We start from the raw sequence: 27166 nt of genomic DNA, 5'->3' as shown, positions 1-27166 counted from the left end.
TTGGGGCAGGTGGACCCCCGCCACCCCAGTGGCTGCCTCAAAGAAGAGTCGGCTGCCTCAAAGGACAGGCACCCCATTTCAGCTGCCTCTTCCTGGGCCAGGGCTTTCCCTTCCAATGGGACCCCTGGAACCAGCGGCTCTGTTCCCTTCTCCTGCCTTCTGAGACCAGCTCTTGAAAGATGAGAAACACCGAGAATTCTTGGTGGGTGGAGAGAAGAATAGAAAAGGCAGTTATTCATTCAACAAATGTTTATTGAGCATCTACTATGTGCCAGGCACTGTCCTAGGAACCTGGAAAAGGAAGGGTTGGGGTAGCTTGCGTCTGTCCCAGCTGGTGGCTCTCTCCCAGAAACAAGGCCTGCAGGGACAAAGGCTCAAAAGGCCCTTGAAAGAGCCCAGGCAGCCTCTTCCCTGAGAGGTGGAAGGCCAAGTGTGTGGGAGGTGGAGGCCTTTAGAAGTGGGGCTGCTGGGGATGTGTGGGACTCCAAGGCCAGTGCCTGCCATGGGGCAAGCTGGGGACGCGAGCGTGCCAGGAGCTGGGACAGCTGAGGGCAGCCCAGGGCCCCTGCATCACCTCCTCTTCAGCACAGAGATGCAGGATTTCTTGAGGGGCCCGATCTGCAGGTGGGCATCCACACTCTCCAGGAAGAAGGCGGGCTTCAGCCTGGTCCTGAAGAGCCCTGCAAAGTAGCTGTCCACGTGGCTCTGGAAGGGGTCGATGGGGGAGGCGGGGGGGCCGCTCCGGCGGGTCCGGGTGGCCTTCAACCTCCGCAGAAGGCTCACCTTGCCGTCCCGCACAGCGTGGAAGGCCAGCGCCCGGTCAGCGTATTCCAGGCAGATGCCAACCGTGGGCGAGAAGGGGTGAGGCAGGGGCGCCTCCAGCCCGCCGAACCAGACGGAGAAGCTGCGTCCGTTCCACTGCAGGCAGCAGGAGTGGGTGTTGCGGCCAAGGCGGCCCCGGTCGTAGGGCTCTTGTGGGGAGAAATCTTCAGCCATGACCCCCACGCTGACCCAGCCCTCAATGATCTCCACTTCCCAGTAGTAGGTGCCCCGGTCCAGGGCGCCCTCGCCCAGCACCTGCTCACAATGAGTGAAGCGGGTGGGCGACACGGGGTAGTTGATGGGACACAGCACCCTCTTCACACCTTTGGTTCCAAACAGCTGCAGGAACCTGTCTGCCGTGTCGCTGTCCAGGTCCACGATGTAGGCAACTGCGCCCACGGGCGGGAGAGAGGCGCAGGGCTCAGGGCCAGGCTCAGGTGGCACGTCCCCTCCCTTAGGTGCCCACCTCCCTAAACCCAGCCTCTCCCCATCTTTGCAGCCAGCATTACTCAGCCCTGCCGGGGAGCACCCCATGAGCACACCTAGCTCACCCCATGAATGAGGGAGGGGGCTCCAGGTGCTTGTGAGCCAGGGCCCGGCCCTGCAGCCACCAAAGGGCCCAGAGGGAACAGAGGGCAGAGCCCAGGGTCTACTCACACTTGAGGAAATAATCCCTGGGCGCCTCACTCTCCAGGGCCCCTGTGCTGTCTGGGTCCTGGGACTCAGCATCAGCTGCAGAGAGACAAGAGCGGGGAGGGGGTCTCCCCAGCAACCCAGGCCCGGGCTGCTATGCCCCTCCCAAAGCTGTGACCCCAGTTCCCTCTTCACCCCAAATCCCCCCAGCATCCCAGGCCTCAGGGGCAGGCACACTGGCCCAACAGGGCACCCTGGGGTCACATGCACACCTGGTCCTCAGCGTCTGCCCCCTGCTTCACTTGCCCCCGGTCCCGCCCCTCTGAAGCTAAAGGGTGATCTAGGTGGCCTAAGGGAAGCCCCCTCTGCCCTGGAGGCTGTGGCCAGGGCGGCTGACTGGTCGTTACGCAGCGGTGGTTCTGGCTGCTGGTGGGTTTGGGTCCCACCCTGTAACAGACACAGTTTCCGTCCTCTACGCCTGAACGGGCACCAGGCCCGGGGGAAGGATGCGTCACTTGGAGTGGGCACCCACCTTCCTCGCTGAGCTTCTGCGGCCCGTCCTCATCCCGGCTCAGCCCCCGCAGCTGCTCCCACTGGCCAGTGCAGGCCGCTGTCAGCATGTCTCTCACCGCCTTCACAGCTTGGGATGACTTAGTGAAGCTGAGCTCCCTTGGGGGACCCGGCCCGGGGCCGCACCCCTCCTCCAGGGCCAACCTCAGTGCCAGGAGCTCCTGTGCCGGACAAATGCCCATGAAGGCCCTGCAGGCCCTGCTTGCTCCCAGCTGGGGTGAGACAGCTCTGCACCCCCCCAGCTGGTGCGGCCCTGGAGGGGAGGGCCCCACTGCCTGCGCCCCCACACCCCTGCCGCACCTGCAGGAAGCTAACAGAGTCCGCCTCGTGGACCTGACCAAGGTTGTGTCGGGCCTGGCTGAGCCTGCTGCGCTGTTCCTCCTGCCGCCGCAGGTCACCCTGGGAGCGGCCCAGCATGGCGGCCTCCCCCTCCTCGATGAAGCCCAGCACTTGGGTCTGGAAGCCCTGCAGGGTGGCTGCAGCCTCCGCAAACAACCGGTTCGCCCTCTCCCGCTCTGCCAGGGCGGCGCTCTGCACAGGACCACAGTGGGAGCAGTGGTGAGGGCAGAGGCCTTCCCTGTTTGGGCCCCGTCCTTCCCTCTTGAGGGGACAGAGGGACCAGCTGGAGCGTGGGTCCGGTCAGGGAAGACAGTCGAGCTCAGTGGCACAGGGCACTGCCCTGAGCACAGGCTGCCTTGGAGTGGACCAGACGGCGCTGCCTGCTGCACGGGCGAAGGACTGGGGCCGGGTCTGACCTTGATGAGGGCCACTGTCCGTCGGGACTGTGCAATGCTGGCGCCCAGCTCGTCCATGCGGTCCTCCACAGCGCTCAGCACTTTGGGCTGCTCTACCTGTGAATGACAGCCTTCTTCAATTTAATGCAAAATTTTAAAAATTGAGTTGAGAGACAGAGAGAGGAAGGGGGTGGGGGAGAGAGAGAGAGACATCGATTTGTTGTTTCACCTATTTATACATTCATTGGTTGACATAGGTTTTCCATGTGCCCTGACTGGGGATTGAACCCCTCAACCTTGGCATGTTGGGATGACAGTGAGTGAACTGTCCAGCTAGGGCTGACATCCTTCTTGAATAGTCTGGCGGAGGCCTCAGCCCTGCCCTGGGACCCCAGGCCCCACCCAGGGCAGGAGAGGGGCGGGTGGCCTGGGAGTGCCATGTGCCCCGGGAGGCGGGGGGCGGGGGACTGGTCATAACATCTCACAATATGCCAGAGGTGCCTGTGGGTTGTCTGCCTCCCCTCTCTGGCCAATGGGCAAGTGCAAGGTCATCTATAGTCCTCGTGTCACACTCCCTTGGGAACTGCCTTCAGTGGGGAAGAGACAGAGAATGGGGGTGGGGGCGAGGCTTATTGCCCAGGAGAGCACTAAGCTCTCCTGGGGACCCCTGCCCCCAAAGACTGTGTGCCCCCAATCCATGGCTGAAAAATGGGGATTCCAGGCAAATCCCCCGGGTCTTATGAGTCATGACTCCAGGCAGGAGAGACGGAAAATCCCAAGGCTGAGGCGCCAAGACTGGGCTGGAGGCCAAAGGAAACTGGGGGCGGAGGTAGCAGGACCGACTACGCGCACAAGCTCCCACCGGGGGCCGCAGAACAGCTGGACAGAGCAGTCTGTGTGTTGCGCTGCACTCCCGCCACCTGCCACACCCATCCAGCCCTCGGCCTCAGCCCTGGGCAAAGCCTGAGCCCAGCAGCCTTGTCTGTCGCGCTGCGGAGGGGCTGCCCAGGCTCCGCGGGCCTAACCCGGATTTCACCTGCCTCAGACCCCCATGGGCTCCGCTTGGGCTGCGGGACGCCCCCCCGCGCCCCCCGCCCCCCCCCGCCTCCCCCCCCCCCACCGCCTGGCCTCTGCGTGCTTTTCGAGTTCTCACTGGGTCCTTTCCCCTCCATCCCATCTCAAACGAAATGTCACATGGCAAGCGGATGACATTGTCTCAGCTGGAAGGTTCAGCAAAGATCCTCAAGTTACAGGAGAAAATTAACCAACACCGGAACGGGGGGGGGGGCGGTTCATGACCCTCCGCCGGCTCACACGACCAGTCACCCGCCCTCCGCGACCCCCCGGCAGGGCCGGCGCCCCACCTCCTGGAGCGCGCGCTCCTGCTCCAACGTCACAAGCTCGTGGCCTCGATGCTCTTGGGTGGCGCAGGCCTCGCACAGGCACACGCGCTCCGCGCGGCAGTAGCGTTCGAGCGGCCGCAGGTGGCGTGGGCAAAGGCTCTCTTCCAGCCGGCGCAGCGGCGGCACCAGGCGGTGACCGCGTAACGCGGGGCTGCGCTCATGCGGACCCAGGTGTGCAGGGCAGAAAGAGGCCAGGCAGGACAGGCAGGAGAATGCCGCGGGCAGCGCGGCGCCCTCCGGGCACGCGTCGCAGCGCACAGGCTCTTCGTCCGCGGGCCACGGTTCGGGTGCGCTCGGAGCCGACGGCTCTAAGGCGCCGGGCGGCGCGCTGGGTGCCGCGGGCTCGGGGGATGGAGCCTGGGCCGAGGCCGGGCCGGGCCCGGGCCCGAGGCCCGAGCCCTGGCGGAGCTGCAGCAGTTCGGACAGCGTGTGGTTCTTGCGGAGCTGCAGGCCGTCGGGGAAGGGCTCCTGGCACAGGGGGCAGCGGGCCGCGCCTCCGGATGCGCCGGCTCCACCAGCGCCGCGGTGCGGCCAGAGCGCGCCCAGGCAGGCGAGGCAGAAGTTGTGGCCACAAGGCAGGGTCACCGGTTCCCGCAGCGGCTCCAGGCAGATGGGGCAGTTGAAGGGCCCGCTACCGTCCATGGCGCCGCGGCCGCCGGGGCACCGCCTGTTCTGCTCCTGCCTGGGAGGGACCAGACCGATCTCGCCAGGGCACCGCCCCCTGGGACCAAGGCCAAGGGTCCCGTCCCCGCCTGTCCTCAGCTCGGACCGCCCCCTAGCGCCACAAGCCCGCCCGGCGGTTCTCGACACCAGGCCCCTGTTCTGACCGCGCTGGGCGGCCTCTGGGCCCAGCCTGTTCCTAGGGGCTCCTAGGCAAAGGTTCCTCCTGGGCCCGAGAATCTAGGGGGCGGGCGCGGCTTCAAGGTGTGTGTGAGAGAGAGCGGAGGGCAGAGGATGCGAGGGGGATGTTCCTGGAAGGAAGCTGGAAGGAGTGCAGCCCTCCGCTACTGCTTCAAGCCTCCCCCAGACATGGGCAGGCCCGGCTAGCCCACTGTGTCACGCCGGCACCTTCGTCCTCCAGCCCCGTGCTCTTCACCATGAGCAGAGTTCCTGAGCTGCTGACCAAAGAGAAAAATAACTGCTGATGTGCGCACGTTTTTGCCCCTTAGTGACTCCATACTCTGGTGGGGAACTTGGACTTTTCTAAACCTGAAATGGGAAGCTGATGTCATCCTCCAAGCCGTTGTCTGAGGAATTCAGCTCCAGTCCACGGACACTGGTGGGCACCTGGATGTGCCTGGAGCTAGGGGTGGGGGTGCCCCTATCGGAAGCATTAGTTAAGATTCATCTTACTATGCACTTAGAGTGGTGCATTTTATTGTATGTAAGTTATACTTTAATAATGTTAAGTTTACGAAAATGGAACGGCAACAAAATAACTGAAGTAACATTGGGTTATAACCCAAAGTATAAAATACACACGCATGTGTGCTGTGCTGATACAAGTGACTGGATACATAAATAACTGGGGGAGAAGGGACAGAATTCCCATCCAGAAGGAGTCCAAATAATTTTGGTAGGCAGCTCACTTCCCACACGGTTGAGTGGGGGCTGTGCAGAGTAACTTTCTCCCGAGGGGAGCAGAAGAGTGGAGAAGCCTGACAATCACTACCTCAGTCAGGGGGTCAAGTTCAACATCAATAGGGATAAATCTTGTTGATAATAAGCACCCTTGATAGGAGGTGGTCTTCCCCCCCCCCCCAAGACCTCATGCCTCCCTTCTAATCANGGACAGAATTCCCATCCAGAAGGAGTCCAAATAATTTTGGTAGGCAGCTCACTTCCCACACGGTTGAGTGGGGGCTGTGCAGAGTAACTTTCTCCCGAGGGGAGCAGAAGAGTGGAGAAGCCTGACAATCACTACCTCAGTCAGGGGGTCAAGTTCAACATCGATAGGGATAAATCTTGTCGATAATAAGCACCCTTGATAGGAGGTGGTCTTCCTCCCCCCCAAGACCTCATGCCTCCCTTCTAATCATGATGAAAATATCAGACAAACCCCAACTGGGAGGAAGTCTACAATATACCTGACCAGTACTCCTGGACACAGTCAAGGTCATTGAGAACAAGGAAAGGCTGAGAAACTGTCACAGCCAAGATGAGACTAAGGAGATGTGACGACTAAATATGATGTGGATCCCTGGTGGGCTTCCGAAGGAGAAAAAGGACACTGGAGGAGAAGTAAGGAAACTCGAATGAACTGCGGAATACGACGAATGAGAATATACCCACAGAAGCTCCTGAACTGTGGCGGGTGCACCACAGTCATGTGAGGGGTCCACAAAGCGGGGAGTTGGCAGTGAGGTGCGTGGGGACTCTGAATCATCTCTGTCACTTGTCTTCAAATAGGTAACTATGCTAACATTAAACAAATAGAACCGAGGCGAGTCTGTCTTCCCCAAGGCCTGCAGACCCTCTGCGGATGAGGCCCTAAAGTGGAAGGAATAAAGGGGTAAGCCTGTCTCACGTGCCCGGGCCCCTCTCAAAGCCTGGCACAGCCTACAGAGCCCTCTCCAAAGTCACGCTTTTCGACGTACAAAGTAAAACACAGGGATTCCATGGAAACCAGTTACCCTGAAACATTAGGAAAGCAAATTTGTGATAATATTATATACGTGTTTCTTTAACACAATACATAACAAGATCTGCTCAGGGCCTAACAGTTACTGTAACAGTGACGAACATAAGTGGTACTTCAAGGTGTCTGTCGGCACTGCTATGAAAGTCTCTAATTTTGATCAGTGACAAGTGACAAGCACTGCTGATAGCACTGTGGTGTCTCCTCTCCGTTCATAACCGAGAGAGATGCTACATTTCGGCTAGAAGACAATGAAAATGAAGATAGACTTTCTCCGCAAGACCCCAGGTTAAGAGTCTAATTTAGGAATATGCCATGCGGTGCCTCCTGACATCTTCCCTGGGAGGAGGGGAGAAAACCAAATCTGTGAACTACTATGAGAGAGGCGCCATCCACTCCTACCTGGGGGGCTGGTTCGTGGGAAAGGAAGGGGCTGTCCTGAAGACCCTCACAGAAGAAGTGACATTTGAGCTGGGCTTTCACAGACCAACAGCTCGGACTCAGGCCGCACAAACTAGGACAGGAAAGAATCTTCAGGGCGGAAGGAGTAGCAGAGGGCGTGCCCAGTTTGGCAGCGAGGAGGTGGGTAATGAGTTCCATACGTTGCTTTCCACCGGGGGAGCCCTTGATCATGACCCGCCCTGGTCTGCCAAGACCACAGTTCAGAGGCTCGGGCAGCAGCACCACCCTGCTCCATGGCTTGGCAGCTAGGCTGCCTGGACTTGCTGAGACCACATGCCTGATTCTGGAGGGGATGGGGCGCCTCTTGGGTTGGGGGTGCTCAGGGGTGAGTCCCAGCTGGCCCTCTCTCCTGGCCACGGCTGCTTCAGGAAAATCTGCTCGCCCAGGAAGGCGTGGAGAGGAGATTTGTCTGGGTGGAGGCGTTTTGATATCTCATTTGCAGTAGCACAAAGTTGCTTGACCAATATAGTCATTCTTTTTTAAATGAATTGGCTCTTAAGGGGACAGTGCAACTGGTGCTTTCTGAGCTCTGCTGGAGGGTGTCCACGCCTACATCTCTCTCCCCCTCTACCCTTGCGAGGACCGTGTTGCGAAGTGTGGGAGCCGTAGGTCACATAACTAGGCCTGTGGAGGAGGAAGAATTTAAACCCAGAAGATGCAGGCTGAAAATAATCTTAAACCTTGTATGTGAGCCTGCCTGGCTGCAGTTTTGCTTATTTTATTTTTTTTTAAGATTTATTTATTTTTAGAGAGAGAGAAAGGAAGGAGAAAGAGGGAGAGAAACAGCAATGTGTGGTTGCCTCTCATGTGTCCCCTACTGAGGACCTGGCCCGCAACCCACTCATGTGCCCCGACTGGGAATCAAACTGGTAACCCTTTGGTTCACAGGCCTGCGCTGAATCCACTGAACTACACCAGCCAGGGCTGCAATATTTCTTTAAAAAAAGGAAAAAGGTTGAACAGAAATAAAAAGGAACAAGCAAAAGCAGCCCAACCAATGAGATTAATTAACAAACCATCCTTACTTTGCTTGCATCTTTGAAAGAAACTGAAATGGGATTCAAACCATATTCTTTTTCAAAATGTTTTGGCGTACTTTCTAAAAAATCAGACTTGCGTTTATTTCAAATCATATTTAGAGTGTTTTAAAAGTAAACAATGAGGCTTATAATGATAAAAACGGGACAGTCCTGTGCCCCGCCTACTCCGGGCTCTTGCTCCACGGGACGGGTCTCTCTCCAAGGTCACCCCCTTGTTGTGCATCTGAGGGGCCTCAAGCCTGTGTGTGGACGCAGGGGCTTGGATTTCCGGAGATTTAGATTCTCCCTCGCTTCCCTTTCGCGTCAAACCCCGCTGTTTAGATCCCAGGTCTGCCTTTCCCTTCGCTGGTTTACCTCTTCCCTTCCAGAATGTCCCCTGGGAGCTTCCAGGGACTGCATGGGGGAGAGCCTGAGGGGCTCTGCTGAGCCCCCAGCCTAGGCCAACAGCTCAGCGGGGTGCGGCCCTCTCCAACGGCATCCTTTCCCCTCTGAATCTCACAGAGGTTCCCCTGGCTCCCCCGTCTTCTGGATCCCAGGTACTTGAATTTCTGTTTCCTTCGGAGCAGCCTCTGCCCTACCCGTCACCTCTCCGACCTCCAACCCAACGCCCTCCAACTCCACTGGCCCCTAAGCCCCTGTCTTTTATTTATCTATTAACTTTAAGGGTTTTTTTTTATTTAAAGATTTTATTTATTTATCTTTAGAGGGGAAGGGAAGGAGAGAGGGAGAGAAATATCAATGTATGCTTTCCTCTTGTGAGTCCCCTGCTGGGAACTGGCCTGCAACCCAGGCATGTGCCCTGACTGGGAATCGAACTGCAATCGTGCGGTTCGTAGGCCTGCACTCAATCCACTGAGCTACACCAGCCAGGGCTTGGATTTTTTTTAATTAAAAGTTTTTTTTCAGTTACAATTTACATTTAATATTGTTTTGTATGAATCGCAGGTGTACAGCATGGTGGTTAGACAATCGCCTACTTTACAGTGTCCCCCCCCCAATATTTCCAGTGCCCCCGGTACTGTACAGTTGTCACACTATTGCTGACTCTGTCCTGTGCCCTAAGGGTCCGTGTGTTGTACAATGTCCCCGCCCCCCGCCCCTGTTCTGCGTGTCCATTCTGATTCTGCCTCACAGAAGCCCAGAAGCTGTGAGCCGTGGGGCGGAAGTGGGCTGTTCAAATGGGACGCCCCAAGTCCAGGCTTCCGGTCCCTCCGCAGCAGTGCATTTTTCTGTCAGAATCAGGTGGACCAGGCGAGTTCAATTTGAAGCTTCCCGAGAGACCCGTAAATGTTTTCTGTTTTGTCCCGTGTCAAGGAGTGCTGCTCCTCGGAACTGTACAGAAATGGCGGTGCCATCTTGTCACAGGACATGAAAGTGAATAGTCACCATACAGCACACCCCCCGAGATCCATACGGAAAGGACAACCCGACAAAAAAGTAAACCCATGGAGTCAGTGGCCCCCGACACTTCTCACCACGGGAGTGAGAAGGGAGCCAGTCTTCCTTGCTGTCCCTGCAGAGCGTGGGCTCAAGCAGGTGGGCACAGGTATTGAGGCTTTGGTGTCAGGATCGATGGCGGTGGTCGGTGCTCCACGAGGCCAGCCCCGTCCAGCTTCCAGCCCCACTGGGCCCTAACCTGCTGCCCAGTGAGGTCCTGCCTGCTTCCCATCCCTCTGTCAGGCTGCCCAGTGTCCAAAACCCCTCCTCAAGTTTGGGGAGCTCCCTAGCTTAGGGATCTGACTGGGAGCTCCTTGCCCAGGCCGCACCAGAGGCCTGGCCTTGTCCTTGACCAGAGAGCCACACAGCCAAAGAGCAAGGCTGCAAAAGGGGCTCGTGATGGTGGCAGCGACCAAGGCCAGATAGCAACACGGGAGGGAGGTCCGTTTTAACAAATACAAAAAAACTGTGCCACAAAAACAAAAAAATGTGTTTCTGCCTGTTATCCTTAAAAAATTATTTTTGAGAGAGACACTGGTTTGTTCTTCCAGTTATTAATGCATTCATTGGTTGCTTCTTGTATGTGCCCTGACCGGGGATTGAACATGAAGACACTCTAACCAACTGGGCTACCCATCCAGGACCTAAAAAACCCTCAATTGTGAAATATTTGCATAGGAGTATGTACAGTAGAAGAAGTTACTTATACTGTAACACACAGATCATGAACTGGGACGTGTTCAGTAACAAAATTACAGCTGCCCGATGACCCAGCAGTCCCACAACCAGCAACACAAGCCAAGACTCGTGCAGGGGTCTCCGCACAAGCATGTTCTCAACAACAAAGGGGCCCAGCGCTGCATGCTGGGTGCGTTTCAGTGTGCGTCCCCCCACACCTTGGTAGGGACAGGCCTGGGGTGCTGCCACAGCTCGCTGACGTGATGAGGGGACAGCGGGCAGAGGGGACGTGAGGGGGGGGATCAAGTTGACTCAGGAGTGCGCCATTCTGGCCTTTGGTTTAAACATAAAATCTTCAAGGGCTCACTGTTTTTCTACGGAGTAATTCCACTTCAGCTTGTACAAAGCTCCCTGCTCAAAAATATTCATTGTGGCAACATTTTTATGGCCCTAAGTGAAACCATTTCAGTGTCCAGTAATGTGTAAATAAATCCCGAGAGTCATTAGTACAAATGTTTATATAGTAAGCATCCTGGAAACAATTTTTATCATGTGAAAAACTCAGAAAACACAACTGTTTATGGAATGGCAATCACGAGGATGTACAAAATAGCAGGCCAAAATATACCAAACTGTTAAGAAAAAAAAAAAGAAATAGAGACCAGGAAGGAAGAGGTAAAAACCCTCTGCGGAGTTTCTCTGCGTTTTCTGGGGGAATGCTCGGGAATGCTCCACAGCTCAGCTCCCCACACCTGACCCTCCCTGGTCTGCCCTGTGTGGTGGGAGGTGCCCTGGAGCTGACACGTAGGCTAGGTGGCCACAGGCCCTGCTGTGTACCACAGTGCACTAGCTCTCCTCGGTGACCAGGAGCCTTTGGGTGCTGCCCTAGCCTCTGAGGCCTGGTGGCACCAAGAACAGGGCGCTGCCTGGGACAGGGGCCTCCCATTTTATCTCATTTCTAGTCCCCGTCCCCTTCAAAGAGGCTGGAAAAGTGAACTCCAGTTTTGTGGAGGGTCCTCCCCACGCCCACAAGTGGCCCAGCCTGGTCCTGAGTCGGTCTGCTGGCCAACAGCTGGTCCCATTGTAGCTGTGGCCTCAGGCCCTCAGGCCAAGGGCTGGGTAGATCTCGGGCACACAGGCACAGTGGCACCTGCCCCAGCCCAGATTTCCATCTGGTGCCTTCCTCAGCTGAGCCCAGAGGCCTCTTCCTGGAGCCCTGGAGGGAGCCTGGCCTCAGGTCTATGGCACAGGGTCAGTGTCCTACCCTCCAGGAGCCAGAAAATGGGGCAGAGGGGCCGGGTGAAGATGGTGTGGAAGGTGTACAGGCGCTGGACCTTGGGCTCCAGGCTGTAGAAGGTGAGGCAGCCAGAGGCCAGATCCAAGTCCACACCCAGGAGCTTCCCCGACACCCCTGGGAGGCGCTGGACCTCCCCATTGTGCCAGGCCTGGGCACTGTCCTCCTGGACACAGAGCCCCCATGAGCTGGGTCCGCGGCCGATGTTGTCCGTGTGGGGCCCCAGCTTGTGCCGCGCCAGCTCCGGGTAGGCGACGCCCAGTGTCACTGAGTGGTGAGATGTGTGCACCTCCCAGTAGTGCCGCCCCGACCGGAAGCTCTGGGTACACTGAACCTGCCAGAGCTCGTAGCTGCCCTGCTCAGCTGGGCCCCGGGGCTTTCGACAGTGCTTCACCTGCTGGGCCTGCCGGGACAGGTGGAGGTGGCGGTTGGCGCTCTCTGGGTCGAAGGTCAGATTTCGATAATCTGTTAGGGAGAGACGGACTGAAGGTGAGCGAGTGGGCAGTGCGCCTGTGCACGTCTGCCCTCCTGTCCCCCGAAGGGAGAGGGCGGCCACCAGAGGCCGCCCTGGTAGAGGCCTCGGGGGCAGAGCCTCCTGTCAGACTCGTTTCAGAGGAGAAAGTGGAGGTCTGGAAAGGTAACCTAACTTGAGAACAGCAGAAGAATCACCATTGATTCCAGGCTTGTGTGCCTGGAATCTCCTGAAACACCATACATGGAAGCTCTACCTGCCACAGGTGTGTGTGTGGGGGGGCGAGGACAGACTCAGAGAAGGGCATGGATGGGACAGTCACAGCAGGTGCACACACACACTCACAAGTGCACACATACACACATGAGTGGTGCACATGCGGACAGACGCATCCACATTCCTGCATGACAAACTCACACACACATGTACACACATGTCCCTAGCCCCCTTACTCTGCCAGAGTTTCCTCCTCAGCGGACAAATTGGGCTTGGGACCGATGCCGGGACACCTGGGGCCTCTAGGGTGCAAAGCAGAGTTAGGGGAGCCATGAGAAAGGGAGCTCATGGGGGGCTGACTCCACTCCCACCCACAGTGGGAAGGACCCTGGGCCTGGCAGGGTAGGAAGAGATCCTGGGGCAGCCTTACCCGTGGGAACCAAGTCAGCAGCCTCAGCTGGTGCTCCGCGGGGGCCATCCTCGTCCAAGAGGAGGCCACAAAGCTGGCTCAGACACTCCTTCAGGCTACCCAGCTGCTTATCTGCGTCCCACTGTGGAGGAGTCAGTGGCCCCAGAGGCCCTGGTGGCTCCAGGAGCTGTGACTCCTGAGTTCCGGGGACAGCTGCAGTCAGCCAGGGTGCAGGGGAAGAGGTGTGCGTCCCCTAACCTGCCACCCTTTGCCCTGGTACCTGGAGGAAGGTTCGGTCATCCAGCTGCTCCAGGAGGCCCTGGATCCTGCGGTCAATGTGAGACACAGTCTCCAGGTGGCCCTGTAGTCGCTGTTCCTCCTCCTGGGCCTGTGCCAGCGCCTGTGTCTCCGCCACCTTGATGTCCCTCAGTACCAAGTCCCGACGCATCTCCAAGGCCTGAATCAGGCAGCCGAACTTGCCAGAGACCCTGGAAGCCAGGGTGCAGGCCGAGCTCTGGATGGGCACAGGAGGAGTCTAAGGTGGCCAGGGCCCTGTCCCATACCAAGGCAGGCTGGGGCGACAGCTCCCCACTGGGCTGAGAGGTGTGGACATGGGGAGTCGGGGCCCCTGACACCTCTTCCCCCTGTGCAGCCCCTCACTTCCTGATTTCAGGAAGCACTACCAAGGTAGGTCATACCACCTGCCCAGTGTCACAGGCACCAGCTGGTGGCCGCCTGAGGGACACAACATGAAGAGGTGGTGGGTCGGACAGGCCTGTACCTGGATGTGGCTGCGTTGCTGCTGCAGCTCCTGTAGCTGGCTCTCAGCCTGGGTGGCCTGCTGCCGGGTGACCTCCTGCATGGCTCTCAGCTGGGCCTGTGGTGCCCACCAGGGGACAGGGGACAAGTAACATGAGGGGGCCAGGATTGGCTGTGAAGTACCCCCTCAGTCAATCAACAAACACCTGCAGATGCTGGGCATCCCCTCTTCATGCTGCCCCAGGTGAGGCTGACCAGCGGTCCAGCGCACAGAGCACTGGCCTTGGTCTGGGCCCTAGGAGATTTGGGTCAGCATCCCCATGAGGTCTAGACAAAGCCCCTTCCCCACCTGGAACAGGGCAGTACACGGGCAGAGGGGAAGCCTTGGGCTGAAGACCTGACTTCCAGTCCATCTCACAGTCTGAGCAACCTGGGCAGACCACCAGCTCTCTCTGGGTAACTCTACTCACTCTGAGCCTTGAAGGGAGGGGCGGGTGGTCCAGAGTGGGCGGGGCAATGCATACATAAGGTGGCTCTTCCAGATGCCTGGCCTTGGGCCCGAGGGGAAGAGGACACTCCTATTTAGTTATGCCTGCTCTGGTGCCCTTGAATATCAAAATGTCATCTCCTGGGAGCTGGAAAAACTCCCTGTCCCCCCGTACTCCCCAAGATTTGGTACCCTGCACTTGGTTAAGACCCTATCTTACTTCCTCTGCTCCCAGCAACACTCTGAGGTAAAGATGGTGTGATCTCGCTTCCAGATAAGGAAATGGGTGAGAGAAGTTGACAGCTTGGCTGAAGTCATCAGAGGTTCCTAAGCCCAATGCTCCGCCTTCGTCCAGGCCCCCAGTGGGGAACAGAAGACAGACTCTTCTGGTTCACCGGGCGGGCCCCACAGGACACCCAGGCAGCCCCTTATCACTTGCCCTCCCTCAGGCTCCAGTGTCCCTGGGCTCATCTGGTTGTACCACCTGTTCCCCTCTCTCCTTGTTGCTGTCATTTACTGGACTGCTACAAACCCTCGTGCTAAACATTCGGTCTTCGTGCCACCAACGGGATCATCCGGGCGTCATTCCTTGTGACCTAGGCGGCCACAGGGATTATCCTCCTGCGCTGAGGCTCTGGTCCCCTCAGCCACTCCCTCCCATAACCCTGGTTTGTCCCAAGCTCGGAAATCTCTATTCCAAGTATGTGTTTTCTGACCACCGCCTTCTTGGAATAAAAACACCGCAAAGCTGCCTCCTGCTGAAGCTGCTGCCGCATAGTGAGAGCGCAGGACGCACAGCCCCGAAACCCACCCCCACTCCCCGTGGCGTGTCACCTCGTGCTCCCGGCGCTCAACTTCCAGCAGCGCCCTCTCGTGGTGGCGACACTCGCTCACGGTGCACGCGCTGCACACGCAGCGGCCCTCGGTACGGCAGAAGAGCTCGAGCAGCCGCCCGTGCTGGGGGCAGCGCGCGCCGACGTCGGCGCGCGGGTCCGAGCGTGGGGCCGCGGCGGGGCCCGAGGCTGGGCCGGGCTCGGCGCGCACCACTTTGAGCACATCGGTGAGCGCCACATTGCGGCGCAGCTCGGCGTGGTCCGGGAAGGGCGCCCGGCACTCGGGGCACGCCTTCTCACGGCGGCTCCACCCGTCCCGGATGCAGGCCCCGCAGAAGTTGTGGCCGCAGGGCAGCGTCACCGGGTCCTCGTAGAGCTCCAGGCAGATGGAGCAGGTCAGCTTGTCCTCCAGCAGCTCCTTGGCCATGGCGGCGGCGGCCGGCGGGCCAGACGGCAGGCCCGAGCCCCGCCCGGGGAGGGCCGGGCCTCTTAAAGGAGCCGCGAGCCCTGGCGCTGTGGGGAGGAGTGAGGACCTGTCTAGGGGGCAGAGGTGACACCCTTCCTGGAGGACGCGGACCAGCCGCCACTTTGGCGGCCAGGGGCTGCAGTACACCCAATCCAGCCCTGAGACTCCCCTCATCTAGGCTCAGAGCCACTCCTGCCACCCCAGGCAGGAGTTGGGGCCCACTTCTCCCTCGTCCCACCCTGGGACCTCCATCCCGATTCCCTAGACCCTCTCTCTGTCCAGCAGCTCCTGAGCAGGGGATCCGGTACCAGTCACTAGACAAGAATCCCAACGGGCCACCGGCCTTCCCCTGGCCATCACCTGGAACTTGTCTCTGAAAAGCTAACACCACCACCACGACCAACCTCCCAGGCATCTTAGCGGTCAGATGAGAGAGAACTCACCGGGACCGCCTGGTAGTAGAGGAGGGGGCATGCAGCCTGTGCTCATTAAATGCTCTCTCCTGACCCACTGGGCTCCGCTTTTCCCTGGGGCTGAGTTTCAGGCATTTGCCAAACCAGGGTGTCTCCCTTCTCTCGGCTACATGTGAACGAGGTGGAAATTTCTGGTCACCAACAGACCAGTCCCATGGTTTTTCTCACCTCCCTCAATGGAAACCGGAAGGCGCTCTACGACTGCACTTGGAACCCCCCTCTCTAGGCTGTAATGGAACTTCACTTTTCTATTTTTAAATTTTTAAAAAAGATTTTACTTTTAGAGAAGAGGAAGAGAAACATCCTTGTGTGGTTCCCTCTTGAGTGCCCCCTACTGGGGACCCGGCCTACAACCTAGGCATGTGCCCTGATTAGGAATCGAACAGGTGACCCTTTGGTTCACATGCCAGCCCTCAATCTGCTGAGCCACACCAGCCAGGGCGGTCCTTTTCTTTAGAGGGCAGAAATACCCTAGCCAGGGAGGGTGCAGAGTCTCTCTGGGCCCCGAGCAGAGGTGTGTGCGCCTGAGGTCTGTGGTGACTAGTTAGCAGGCCTAGAGCCTGCATCGCACTGTTCGCCCAGGGGCCAATGTGCAGGGCTGGCAGATCCCTTTCCAGAGGCCATGGCCTGCTCTTCTTCTGGACCTGTCTTCAGCCATTGGATCACGGGGCCTCTGACCCCCTCAGGAGGCAGAGGGGAGGGGAGACCCCCTGGGGTGGGAGGCTGCCCTCTTCTCACCCATGAAGCAATACAACATCTCCATGGGGTTGGCTGCTCCTGGAACACAGACCAGACCAGCATAGCAGAAACCATCTTTATTCACACGACCACCCCTGCCGCCACTTCTCCCCCAGGCCCTGGGCCTGCTGGGAGGACCACAGGGGGGCCACCTCAGACAGGGCCTAGAACCCCACAGCTTGGCCCCTGGAGCTGGACATTAACGGTTCCTGCCTGCAGAGCCTGACAGAGTGTCTTGAGAGGCGTGGAGCACTCTCCAAGGTGGGTGGTAGCCTGGCCTCTCAGTAGATGCCGTAGGTGGGTTCGTGACTGTCTCTGTACCGGTCCAGGTAGCGCAGGGGCTGCCGGTGGGGGAAGTGCTTCTGCCTGGGGTGGTAAGGAGGTGGCCGCACGAACTCGAACACTGGCTCCCGCATGTCTGCAGAGAGGGCGGGTGAGGGGTGTGGCTGCTGCCAGCCAGGGCCCCTCGCCTCATCTCCACTTCTTCCTGACTGGGGAGAACCGCCTGTCAGGTCAGCTGCCCCGCTCCACCATCCCCTCTGGCCTTACCCAAAAGCTGGTGGAAGATGTGGGTGACTGAGTCATCCCAGCGACACTGGAAGAAGGCCAGGCCGGCTGGGGTCATGGCTTCCTGGTGCTTCTTGTAGAAATCAAACGTGTGGAAGGTCCTCTGGGCAAGCTGGTAACTATGAGAAGACGGGGAAATCCGAACAAGGGGGAGTGGGCACCGGAGCCCGGCCCCCAGTCCTGAGAAGCCCCTTAGGGCCTGCCTAGCATAACACCTGCCTGCCCGTCTCAGGGACTGAGTTAACAGAACTGAGCAAGACTGACCATCACCGAGAAGCTGGCCTGGGGCATGTGGCGGGTGTAGATTACCAGGGTGAAGGCCGGGTGTCTGCAGAGAAGTCCATTGGCTTGTCCTGCTTGAAGAGCAGGAAGGCAAAGCGGTGGAAGCCAGAGCCCCGGGCAGGGAATGGGGGGAGGTAGGGGCACGTCTCCTGTCCTTCAGCCACCCTGTTGCCCGGGATGTTGGTTCTGGTAGGAGAAAAAGTAAGCCGTTAATAGCAGATTAGTATCCCCACCACTCACTCCCTAGAGGCTGAAGCAACTCCCGACACACAGACCCTGAAGGATCTCCACCAGATCGAGTAGGAGGTGGGGCTCTGCGGGCCCTCGGGGCTCAGAGGCAGAGACGACCAGGGTCCCACAGCCAGCCAGCACGAGAGCAAAGCCCAGCAGCCTGTTTGCTGGGCCCTGGGCAGCTGGTGGGGCTGTCACGGCCCCTCAGGTGGAGACCATGCCACCTTGGAGCTGCTTCTCCGTTTCTCCCTGTTTCCTGAAGCTCGGGGCTGCGTCAGAGTGTCCGCCCAGCCTGACACCGGGATGGTCACTGGACCTGCCTGGAGAAGTGCCCTGCTGCACTGGCGGATAACTTCACTGAATAAAAGTGACACAAACCTGCCCTGGCTGGTGTAGCTCAGTGGATTGAGCGCGGGCCTGCGAACCACACGATCATGGTTCGATTCCCAGTCAGGGCACATGCCTGGGTTGCAGGCCGGTTCCCAGCAGGGGACTCACAAGAGGCAACGGGGACTCACAAGAGGCAACCATACATTGATGTTTCTCTCCCTCTCTCCTTCTCTCCCTCTCCTTCTCTTCCTCTCTAAAGATAAATAAATAAAATCTTGTGGCAGACTCCCAGCCAATGGTCGGAAGTCCCAAAGCTCTGGTGCTCAGAGCCAAAAGCCACTGGGAAAACAAAAGGCAGGCTGACCGGGTGCCACGTCCAGCTCCACCAACCACGCTGTCTGACAAAGTCCGAGCGTGGGGAGGACGACTTCAAAGAAGCGTGTTCCGGCCTGGCGGACGTGGCATGAATGGATATGTGGTGTTGGTTAATCTTGCTGTCTCTTGGTGTTCTAACCTTTACCTGTCTGATAATTTGGAATCTCCTAGAAATGCTGAGCATTCTCAGAGCTGAACAGCAACTAGGTCAGGCTGAGAACAGTATCACCTTGGCCTTTCCCCAGAATAACACCTCCTTCCCTGACCTGATTAAGCAGCTGTAGGATTAGATGGTATCAGCTAGTAGGGGGCCTGGAACACCCCAGGCAGCCCCTTAAGTAAGTCCCGAGGCAGATCCCCTCTGATGAAATAGCCCCTGAATGTCTAGAGTTGTTGGAATAACAGCCCCTCCTTTACCTTGAATAGGGATATATATCTATTAGAATTAGACAGGCAAAGAAATAGGAGAAGCTAGTTAGCTATTAAGCATGTAGAAAACAGTTACTAGGGAGACAGAGTTTATAGTACACAGAAATATTTTAGACAGAAAGATAGATAGCTAAATTAGACATTACAAAGGCTTATAATGAATTTCCTAACCTCTGCTCGGTCTAGCGTATCGTTTTGCCCCATGACTAACTCTGCGAACTTTAATAAATAAGACATTCAAACTCTACACAGAGCTATTTCAAATTGTCTGATTAATGGTTTTCCTGGTCAAAATAATTTTTGTTTAACATAATTGAAATTATGAGAACTTTCGTACTTTTCCTGGTTACCTTTGTATTGATTTTTTTCTGCTTAACTGATCATGCTATGCACCTGTAAATGTTAATCACTACCAGAAATGAAAATATAAAAATCTGCTTGTACTTGCAATAAACGGAACAGAGCTTCACTGTCCTTTGAGGCGTGTTGTCGTCTGTTACCCATCGCCGACGCCTATCCTCACCTCGAGGGACCCCTAGACCCGCTGCGGCCGGACCGAGGTAGGTGGGCCACCGCTGCCAGAGGCCTCTCATGGTCCCTCTCCTGTTTGATTGTCACAGAGCCCCTTGGGGTGATTAAGGAATGTGGAGGCATCACCCTAGACTCATAGGTGAGGAAAGGAGCTCAGGGAGACCAAGAGGCTGGCAGGAGCGGTCCATGGCCGCCTTTCCTTCTGGACCTGTCCTTAGCCACTGGACCACATGGCCCCTGGCACTCTCAGAAGCAGAGATGAGGGGCCGACTCCAGGGGAGGGAGGCTAATCCACAATGGACCTAAGACTGAAATTCAGGGGCAGCCCTCCCCACAATGCCAGGGCCTCCCTGCAAGCCTGACCCGTGGCCCTGCCCCAGGTACTCACACCAGCCAGTGGATGTACTCGGCATCCGGCTCCAGCAGGTGTCCATCTGCACACAAAGAGATCCACTGACTGAGGGCCCTGCCACCCCTCCCTCCTCCCCAGCTCCCCAGGGCCCTGATCCCGGCAGGTGAGGGAGGCAGAGAGGCCCAGTGCACCCTAGATACCCACCTAGGTTGGTGAGCAGCAGTGTCCACATGGAGCCCTCGTCCGCCTCATAGGTCACCTCTGGGGCCTGGGCAGCCTGATGGGGGAAGGAGGAGGGAGCTGTCACCCCCAGGAGGGGCAGGCAGCTGTTATAAAGAGAGATTTCTGGAGAGCAAGGGTCTGAGGGAGTCCTGAAGAAGGCAGAGCCCACTCTGATCCAAACATCTTTGACAGCCCCTCCAGAGGTAGACTAGCAATGAGAAACTTCTAGAAGGAACCATGCAGAGTTGCCTCTCAAGAGAGCTGAGCCACGAGAAGGATCAACAGACAGGGGTAAGGGGGGCGCCCTGCAGATGGCGAGTGGCCGGCCAGGATGCGGCTGCTTTCTCTTTCATTTTGTGCTCTTCTGTTTGGTAATTACCATGATGCTGTTTACTAGGAAATCAAAATGAGAAGCTATAGGACAACAGAACTCTGACTCAGACCACGTCTCTGCCAAGCTTGTGCCCTCAACGACCATAAAAACCTCCTCTGTAAAGGCTTTCAAAAAGGACAGTCTATGGCCCCCCACTGGGCTGTCTGTCCACGCAGGGAGGGACAGGGCACAGGCCAGCACTCACCTCGGTCGGTGTGACCTCATTGCCGTGGTACACAGGTACCAACTCATCCTCTCCCACAGTGTAGGCCACGTGCAGGGGCACACGGGGCACGAAAGTGGCACCATGGAACAGGTCTCGGTAGAGGCCACAGTACTCTGCCAGACGCTGCTTGTGGTAGGGGCCACAGGTCCTCTCCCATTCAGCCCGAACAGCTTCCAGTGGGATGCGCCCTGGGAAGGAATGATACCAGTTTGGTTGGACACAAGGTAGGAGTGGGGACACACCTGGGGCCTCTCCCCTGGGAGGGCTTACTACTGCGCAGCCGGGCAGCCCGCTCCTCCTCCACGTTGGCCCGCAGTTCCCGGAGGACCCGTTTTCGCTCCAGCAGTTGTTGGCTCCGACAGACCTTGGGTGGAGGCAGCCCAATGTCAACCTTGTCTTTGGGATCTAGAGAGGGAAGATGTGTTAGAGGAAATGGGCTCAATCCTTGGTAAAGCCACCTGTCCCTATGTGGTCCTCTCACTTGCCCAACCTGGGCTGCCAAAGCGTTCCCTTTAATTCACAAAACTAATATACGGTGTAGCCTGCCTCACAGACCTGAGCAGGGCCCAGTTGCTAAGCAAATCGGGTAAGCTTGAGATTGCATTTTCTGATCCCTAAACCAAGATATGCTGTCCATCTAGGAGATGGGAAATGGAAGCAGATGGTCTCCCAATTACAGCTGGCATCGATCACCTGCAAGCTTGTTCACAGCTGGCCATGGACACCCACCTGGGTGCTCAGTAGAAAAGCTGAAGCTACAAGGACTTAAAGAAGCACTGCTCACACTTTAACAAACAAACCTGGGAAGTTTAACAAATTTGATTCTGATTCAGCAGGTCAGAGTGGGCCCTGAAACAACATTTCTAACAAGCTCCCAGGTAATGTCTGTGCTGCTGGTCCTGGAACACACTTCTGAGTAGCAAGGCTCTAGAGGATGTTTAACCCAACACCTTTCCCCATTTACGTTGGAATATAATGGTAATTAACACACACTAAACTCTCATTAAGGATGGATCGTCCAGGAATTCCATCAGACTGTGTCCTTTAATCCTCACAATTTTGTGACAAAGGCAGTTATTTTAATTTTATGGTTAAAGAAAGAAAATCTCAGGAAAATCACTCCTAAGAGGCTGACTTGGGTTTCACTCCACGCCTGTGCCCTTAACCACCGCAAACACTGCCTCTGGAAATGCCTTCCTAAAGGATGCATTTGTCAGTTGCTCAGTGGCAGGGTTTCCGAGTCACCTTGCCCAGGGCTTTTAATCTCATTCAGCCAAGTGCACACTACACAGGTGATGCAGGTGCAAGGATCCAACGACGGTCAAGACAGGCAGGATCCCCTGTCTTTAGGGAGCTCACCATCGCGGGGAGGCGAGGGGCGCCTCGAGAAAGTAAGGATGCAGTGTAGCCAGGGCCACGTACTATTCTAGGAGCACAGAGTCGGGGACCAGCCAGGAAAGGATTTTAGGAGTAGAAATATCTGAGGCGGAACTCCAATAGTGGGGGAGGGAATTTTCCAAGCAGGGGGACCAACAGGTGTGAAAAATTCTGGTAGACCTGGCCCGTTCCCCAATGCTCGGCGAGGATGCCGGTGGGGCTCTTGCTCTGGTCGCCCCGCACCTGACTCCTCCACGAAGTGCTCGCGGTAGGTCCGCCACCAGTGCGGGGCCCGCGCCTCCTGCTCGGCCCGGCGCCGGTAGCGGTCGAAGCTGCGGTATTTCTCTAGCCGCTCCAGGTTGTTCACATCGATGTCCTCGTTGGGCATCGGCCCCAGTGGGGGGGTCCTGCGGCTCAGCGCGGCTGCGGGCAGAGAACGGGACGTCAGGCGGGCCCCGCGGAGGCCGGGGCGGGCGCTGGCTCGAGTCTCAGGGGTTAGGCTAAAGGGAGACCTGCGAAAGCCCCACACCCTTAAACAGCTCACCCGAGGTGTTGAAGCCCCGCCACCTCCGACTTCCGCCCAGCACAGCTCGCCACCAGGGCGCCGCCATCTTTCCTCGGTTTACGGTCCCCGCCCCTAGGCCCCCGAAAAGGTGGCCGGAATAGCGCCGGAGCGCCCGGAAGAGGCTCCGCCCCTCGAGCCCCGCCCCCGAGCCGAGAACCTAGGTGCCATGCCCAGTCTTAGGCTCCCGACTCCTTCCCTGGAGACCCACCACCTTTCCTCCTGGCCAGTGAGGTGGCTGCGTGTCCAGGGAGCACTGGTCTGTGAAGTCCCGGGTGGACCACGGGGCGGAGCTGCGAGCGATCGTGTCTCCTGCCTGCGGCCGGCCACCAAGAGTCGTCACAGACCGGGGGCGGTAGACTGGGCTAGGCAGCTGCCCAGACGCGTGGAGGTCGGCCCTTCACAGACCTGTGGTGTGGCTTTGAACCTACGGCCACAAGGCGGCATCCTGAGCCCCCAGTGGGGCAGGAGCAGGGGAGAGAGGTGCATACACTGGCTGCGTGGGTGTGACCTTTCTCGCACTTTTGCCTTATTTGGGAAAAAAGTAGGTAACCGTAGTACTTACCTCAGGGTTGTTAGAAGATTAAATAAATAAAGATACAAAGCACTTGCCGTGGTACGCGTATTAGCTTTGGATCACCTCCGATTTCCTAGTATTGTTAGAGGAAATCAGCAGTTATTTTAAAACGTAGCACAGCATCCAGGGAATGACTTGTTCATGGCTTGTTTTTTTCCTTTGTTTCTTGCTTCTGTAAGCTGCTTGCCCCTGTGCGCCAGAGATAATGCTTTGCTTTTTGTTTCTATAAGCTGCTTCTTGCTTTTGCGCCAGAAATAATGATCTAAGTGACAGACCGCCCCTCACCCTATATAAGCAATTGCTCCCCGCTGATCGGGGCCCAGAATGTGGAGACTGCCTCCTCTGGGTCCGCATGTGTAATAAAGGTTCCACTTCGCTTCCTCCGGTGTTCGGTCTGAGTCTTTCCCATAACAGTATCCATCCACACCGCAGCATAAGCGACCTGGTTAAGGCAGTGTCTGTTTAAATCCTCCCAGGGCGGTGCTGCTCTTGGTACCCGAGGTGATCTGGTATTCTTCTAGGTATCATTAGAGAGGTGCTTACATATATGCCAAAGAAGCATGCATAGCACTGTCTGTGACAGACTGTAAATAATATGGAAAACTGGGAACATCCTGAGAGCCCATTAGCAGAATGAATAAATAAGTGTGCTATAGTCAAAGAATGAAATAGTATTCAACAGTCAAAATTCACAAACTGGAGCTTCATGAAATAGCATGAATAAATGTAAAAAAAAAAGGAAAAAATCATTGGATTGAGCAGGGGCCGTGAACCAAAGCATTGCTGGTTCAATTCCCATTCGGGGCACGTGCCTGGGTTGCAGGCCAGATCCCTAGTGGGGGGCATGTGAGAGGCAACCACACATTGATGTTTCTCTCCCTCTTTCCCTCCCCCTCTCTAAAAATAAAAGTTTGCAAGACAATGTATACAATACTATTTAGATTAAAATTTTTTAATTTATTTTTATTTTTTAAGGATTTTATTTTTAGACAGAAGGGGAGGAAGAGAGGGAGGGAAGCATCAATGTGTAGTTGCCTCTCAAGCCCCCTACTGGGGACCTGACTGAAAATCGAACTAGTGACCCTTTGGTTTGTAGGCCAGCACTCAATCCACTGAGCCACACCAGCCAGGGCCATTTATTTTTTAAAAGGATGTTTTAATTATTTATTTTATAGAGGGAGGAAGGGGGTAGGGAGAAATATATCAATTTGCTGTTCCACTTATTCATGCGTTCATTTATTTAAACAAATTTTTTTAGAGAGAGGGGGAGAAACATCCATGTGTGGTTGCCTCTTATGTGGCTCCCACTGGGGACCTGGCCTGCAAACCAGGCATGTGCCCTGACTGGGAGTCAACCCAGTGACCCCTCTCAGCCTGAGCTCAATCCACTGAGCTACACCAGCCAGGGCCATTGGCTGAATCTTGTGCGCGCGCCGACTGGGATGGAACCCACAACCGTGGCACATCACGATGACACTCTTAACTGAGTTACCTGGCCAGGGCTAGACAGATTTTTAAACACAAAAATCAATATTGTGTATTTATTATTTTTGGACACATACATAAAGTGAAACTGTGAAACCATGAAATGGAAAGGCTGTCTCAGAATCATGTATGGTAAGAAATGAACAGTTGGGTTTCAAAAAAAAATTTATACAATCCAAGGGGTCCAGGATGAAGACTCTGAGTTGTCAGCAGGGCAGGAAGGCGGCTCTGGAAGCTGTCTGGGAGAGAGGACAGACTGCCCTTTGGGGCACTCCGCCACCCTCCTGCTACGGGGACACTTTCTGCCCTTAGCCTTGATCCACTGTGCCTGGAGAAGCCGGTTTACAAGCAACTGATTCCCACCCCTCCCCTCCGGCTGGTCTTGGCCCGCACCACCTGGGTCTGGGTCAGGAGGCATCCTGGGTGTGTCCCTCAGGGATCCCCAGCGCTCTGTACCCTCCCAGGGCACGGGCCCTCCATCTGTCGTTTTCATTCCCATTTGGCTGTGACCTTGTGGCAGGTGAACAGAACAAGAGAAGCCTTCGTGCCCTGCCCTTCCCCCACCCCCAACACCCCCAGCTCTGGGGCACCTATTAGAAAAAGCCAACAAGGCCAGTGTCCATGCCAAGCTAGGCAGGTGGGAAGGAGCAGGGACTTGGCATGAGCCCGCCCAAGGGCATGAAGGGCTGGCTGTGAAGTAAAGGCTGGCTGGGCACGGAACCCTCTGCCCCTGACCAGCAGGAGAGAAGGTTCTTTCAAACCTGTGGTCCCACTCCACGTCCCCATTGGGGGTGGGGCGGGGGGGCATGGTGCTGCCTCTGCTGGCCTCTTGGGCAGAGGGCAGGAGGTTGCTGGGTAACCCCTTGAGAAGAGTCCCCCAAAGGCAGGGATCCACAGAGCCCAGTCAGGTCCAGGGGTCTGAGTTGGACGTCCGCGGCGCAAGTGAACCAAAGCTGAGGCTGACAGTGTGTTGGAGCTGAGACCCCTCAGCGCTGTGTTTCCCCAGAGGCCATCATACCACAAACCCTAGAGGCACAGTGGCGCCTGCCCGCCTCGGCGACAAGTGGGCACACTTGGAAAGAAGGCCCTGGCACCCCGTCTATAGGCAGAGCTGTTATCAGGCCCTGGGCAGCCCCTCCCTGGAGCTGGTGGCCAGCCGGGTGGTGGGGACAGTGCCAGGGTCTGAGTCCTGAGGTGGCAGAGGGGTCCTTCAGGCCGAATGAGAGATCACGTTGTAGGAGGCTTTCTTCAGGGTCTCCAGGAAGAACTGTTCATTCTCCAAGAAGTCCCGGTCCTGGAAGGCAGAGCTGGGTGAGCAGTTGCCCTCTGACCCTGTCCTGGAACACGGCCGAGGGCCTGAGAGTGAGGCGGACCCCTGGGTGGTAGCCCAGCCAGCCCTTACTCAGGGTGCCTCCCCACGTACTCCCTGGCTCTGGGGCGGGGCGGCAGGGAAGGGACAGGCACGCTGGGGTGAGGGGCAGGTATCATTCTGGGCGAGGCCCCGCTAGCACCTCTCTAAGCCTGTAAACTGGACGTAACGCCACCTGCTTTGTAGGGCAGGGGAGAGGAGAGGCTTATGGTGCAGTGTTCCGTGCAGAGCCTGAAACACAGGAAACCCTCTGCAAGTGGTAACCGCTACCACTGTTAGCAGTGAGACTGTCTCACAGTTACTGTGAGACTCAACTGAGACGACAGAGGCAAGGGCTGCAAACACAGCCTGGCCTCCGGGGCAGGTCTCAGAGATGGTGGCTACACAATCTGACTGACTATTCTCCGAGGTGGGCTCAGCCCTCCCTTCACTAGGATGCGCTCCTCTCTGCCTGTGCCCTGGGCTGCTTGTCACCAATGTGACCACAGTGGGGAGTGACAGGCCAGGGCCACCTCTGCTTTGGGATGCTTACCTGCTCCGCAGTGTGCTTCAGCAGTACCAGCTTGGCATGGAGGAGTGAGGGGCCCAGGCTGGTTGGCGGCTGGCTGCCCTGAGGATTGGAGGGAGCTGGAACCTTGGCTGAGAAGCCTGCGGAGGAAGTCAGGGGCTGAAGCGTCGGTGGGAGGGCAGGATGGCCACAGCTTGACTCCCTGGGACCTGCTCACCCCCAAAATGCAGGTGCAGCCAGGACCAACCTTATGGGCATGTCCACCAACTCTCAAAATCTTTTGAACGTGCTCATAGGATTTTACCGAGCAAGGCCAATTCCTGGAACTTACTTAGGGGTAAGAACCAGGCGGAGGTGCAGAGATGGATGTAACGTATTTCCACTGACATGCTGTTTTTCTCAGTGACCAAAAAAAATGACCTAGTAGAAAATCTAAAAATATGGAGCAGCCTCCTTACTTTTAATTTCCATTAAAAATAATAAAAGCTTATACTGATTAAAAGTACGGTTCAATGTTTAATTACCAATATGAAAGCATGCTCCATGTGTATATTTCCAAACACAAAAAAATTAAGATACAAAACAGCATACAGGATGTCAATTTTGTGTTCAGAAACACACACATGCCCTGGCTGGTGTGGCTCAGTGGCTGAGCGCTGGCCTGTGAACCAAAGGGTGGCTGGTTCAATTCCCAGTCGGGGCACATGCCAGGGTTGCAGGCCAGGTCCCTGGTGGGGGCACGTGAGAGGCAACCATACATTGATGTTTCTCTCCCTCTCTCTCTCCTTCCCTTCCCCTCTAAAAGC

At 56.8% G+C, this 27166-nt stretch overlaps 4 protein-coding genes and 1 long non-coding RNA gene across 18 annotated transcripts in view; 1 reads left to right on the top strand and 4 right to left on the bottom strand.

Moving 5' to 3' along the window:
* Window positions 1-234: 234 nt before the first annotated feature.
* On the bottom strand, window positions 235-4865 carry TRIM47 (tripartite motif containing 47). Its single transcript, XM_037065332.1, has 6 exons — window positions 4124-4865; window positions 2781-2876; window positions 2326-2556; window positions 1988-2186; window positions 1480-1554; window positions 235-1211 (listed from the first exon to the last, which is right to left on the bottom strand). Exons 1-6 carry the CDS (start codon window positions 4802-4804, stop codon window positions 571-573), a joined length of 1923 nt encoding a protein of 640 aa, XP_036921227.1. The 5' UTR covers window positions 4805-4865; the 3' UTR covers window positions 235-570.
* Window positions 4866-10917: 6052 nt separating this feature from the next.
* Window positions 10918-15620, bottom strand: TRIM65 (tripartite motif containing 65). 2 transcript variants are annotated; one of them, XM_037065313.1, is made up of 6 exons: window positions 14889-15620; window positions 13590-13685; window positions 13089-13322; window positions 12830-13004; window positions 12636-12701; window positions 10918-12176 (listed from the first exon to the last, which is right to left on the bottom strand). In XM_037065313.1, exons 1-6 carry the CDS (start codon window positions 15525-15527, stop codon window positions 11602-11604), a joined length of 1785 nt encoding a protein of 594 aa, XP_036921208.1. In that variant the 5' UTR covers window positions 15528-15620; the 3' UTR covers window positions 10918-11601. The 2 variants fall into 2 exon arrangements, with proteins under 2 accessions (XP_036921208.1, XP_036921209.1); XM_037065314.1 differs by lacking the exon at window positions 12636-12701.
* LOC119000393 (uncharacterized) lies at window positions 15193-15859 on the top strand. 2 transcript variants are annotated; one of them, XR_005069320.1, is made up of 2 exons: window positions 15193-15282; window positions 15639-15859. It is a non-coding gene; the product is annotated as an uncharacterized LOC119000393 (long non-coding RNA). The 2 variants fall into 2 exon arrangements; XR_005069318.1 differs by having other exon boundaries at window positions 15215-15282; window positions 15619-15859.
* A 358-nt stretch (window positions 15860-16217) lies between these two features.
* On the bottom strand, window positions 16218-22542 carry MRPL38 (mitochondrial ribosomal protein L38). Of its 4 annotated transcripts, none has more exons than XM_037065305.1 (9): window positions 22404-22542; window positions 22040-22282; window positions 20753-20887; window positions 20462-20670; window positions 19866-19938; window positions 19698-19743; window positions 17441-17599; window positions 17114-17250; window positions 16218-16982 (listed from the first exon to the last, which is right to left on the bottom strand). In XM_037065305.1, exons 1-9 carry the CDS (start codon window positions 22468-22470, stop codon window positions 16846-16848), a joined length of 1206 nt encoding a protein of 401 aa, XP_036921200.1. In that variant the 5' UTR covers window positions 22471-22542; the 3' UTR covers window positions 16218-16845. The 4 variants fall into 4 exon arrangements, with proteins under 4 accessions (XP_036921200.1, XP_036921199.1, XP_036921206.1 ...); XM_037065304.1 differs by having other exon boundaries at window positions 16219-16982; window positions 20462-20673; window positions 20756-20887; window positions 22404-22541; XM_037065311.1 differs by having other exon boundaries at window positions 16221-16982; window positions 22103-22282; window positions 22404-22536.
* A 1983-nt stretch (window positions 22543-24525) lies between these two features.
* The window catches only part of FBF1 (Fas binding factor 1), a 28546-nt gene continuing 25905 nt past the window's right edge, over window positions 24526-27166 (bottom strand). For 8 of the 9 annotated variants that reach the window (XM_037065265.1, XM_037065206.1, XM_037065259.1 and 5 more), the window contains 2 exons: window positions 26385-26500; window positions 24526-25777 (listed from right to left, as the gene is read on the bottom strand). In XM_037065265.1, coding sequence (XP_036921160.1) covers window positions 25694-25777; window positions 26385-26500 — 200 coding nt within the window. In that variant the 3' untranslated portion in view covers window positions 24526-25693. Of the gene's footprint in view, window positions 25821-26384; window positions 26501-27166 lie in introns of all 9 variants that reach the window. The other variant, XM_037065232.1, reaches the window with a different exon arrangement.

Source organism: Sturnira hondurensis, unplaced genomic scaffold (assembly GCF_014824575.4).
Source record: "Sturnira hondurensis isolate 20B ecotype Veracruz unplaced genomic scaffold, ASM1482457v3 Scaffold0001221, whole genome shotgun sequence".
In the NCBI taxonomy this organism is placed as follows: domain Eukaryota; kingdom Metazoa; phylum Chordata; class Mammalia; order Chiroptera; family Phyllostomidae; genus Sturnira; species Sturnira hondurensis.
The sequence above is the reverse complement of the archived record's forward strand: the minus strand, read 5'-3'. Positions and strand labels throughout refer to the sequence as shown.

Excerpts from the sequence above, each read along its gene's own strand:
- TRIM47 (XM_037065332.1), bottom strand. The coding sequence starts at position 4,804 with ATGGACGGTAGCGGGCCCTTCAACTGCCCCATCTGCCTGGAGCCGCTG. Across the intron at positions 2,187-2,325 it reads ACTCTGTTAGCTTCCTGCAG|GAGCTCCTGGCACTGAGGTT; the intron begins GTGCGGCAGGGG and ends TGTCCGGCACAG. Across the intron at positions 1,555-1,987 it reads GCAGAAGCTCAGCGAGGAAG|CTGATGCTGAGTCCCAGGAC; the intron begins GTGGGTGCCCAC and ends GTCTCTCTGCAG.
- TRIM65 (XM_037065313.1), bottom strand. The coding sequence starts at position 15,527 with ATGAGGGGAGTCTCAGGGCTGGATTGGGTGTACTGCAGCCCCTGGCCG. Across the intron at positions 12,702-12,829 it reads TGCTGACTTGGTTCCCACGG|AGGCCCCAGGTGTCCCGGCA; the intron begins GTAAGGCTGCCC and ends TTTGCACCCTAG. Across the intron at positions 12,177-12,635 it reads GAGGAGGAAACTCTGGCAGA|ATTATCGAAATCTGACCTTC; the intron begins GTAAGGGGGCTA and ends TCTCCCTAACAG.
- MRPL38 (XM_037065305.1), bottom strand. The coding sequence starts at position 22,470 with ATGGCGGCGCCCTGGTGGCGAGCTGTGCTGGGCGGAAGTCGGAGGTGG. Across the intron at positions 19,939-20,461 it reads ATGAGGTCACACCGACCGAG|GCTGCCCAGGCCCCAGAGGT; the intron begins GTGAGTGCTGGC and ends TTCCCCCATCAG. Across the intron at positions 17,600-19,697 it reads GAGTACATCCACTGGCTGGT|AACCAACATCCCGGGCAACA; the intron begins GTGAGTACCTGG and ends TTCTCCTACCAG.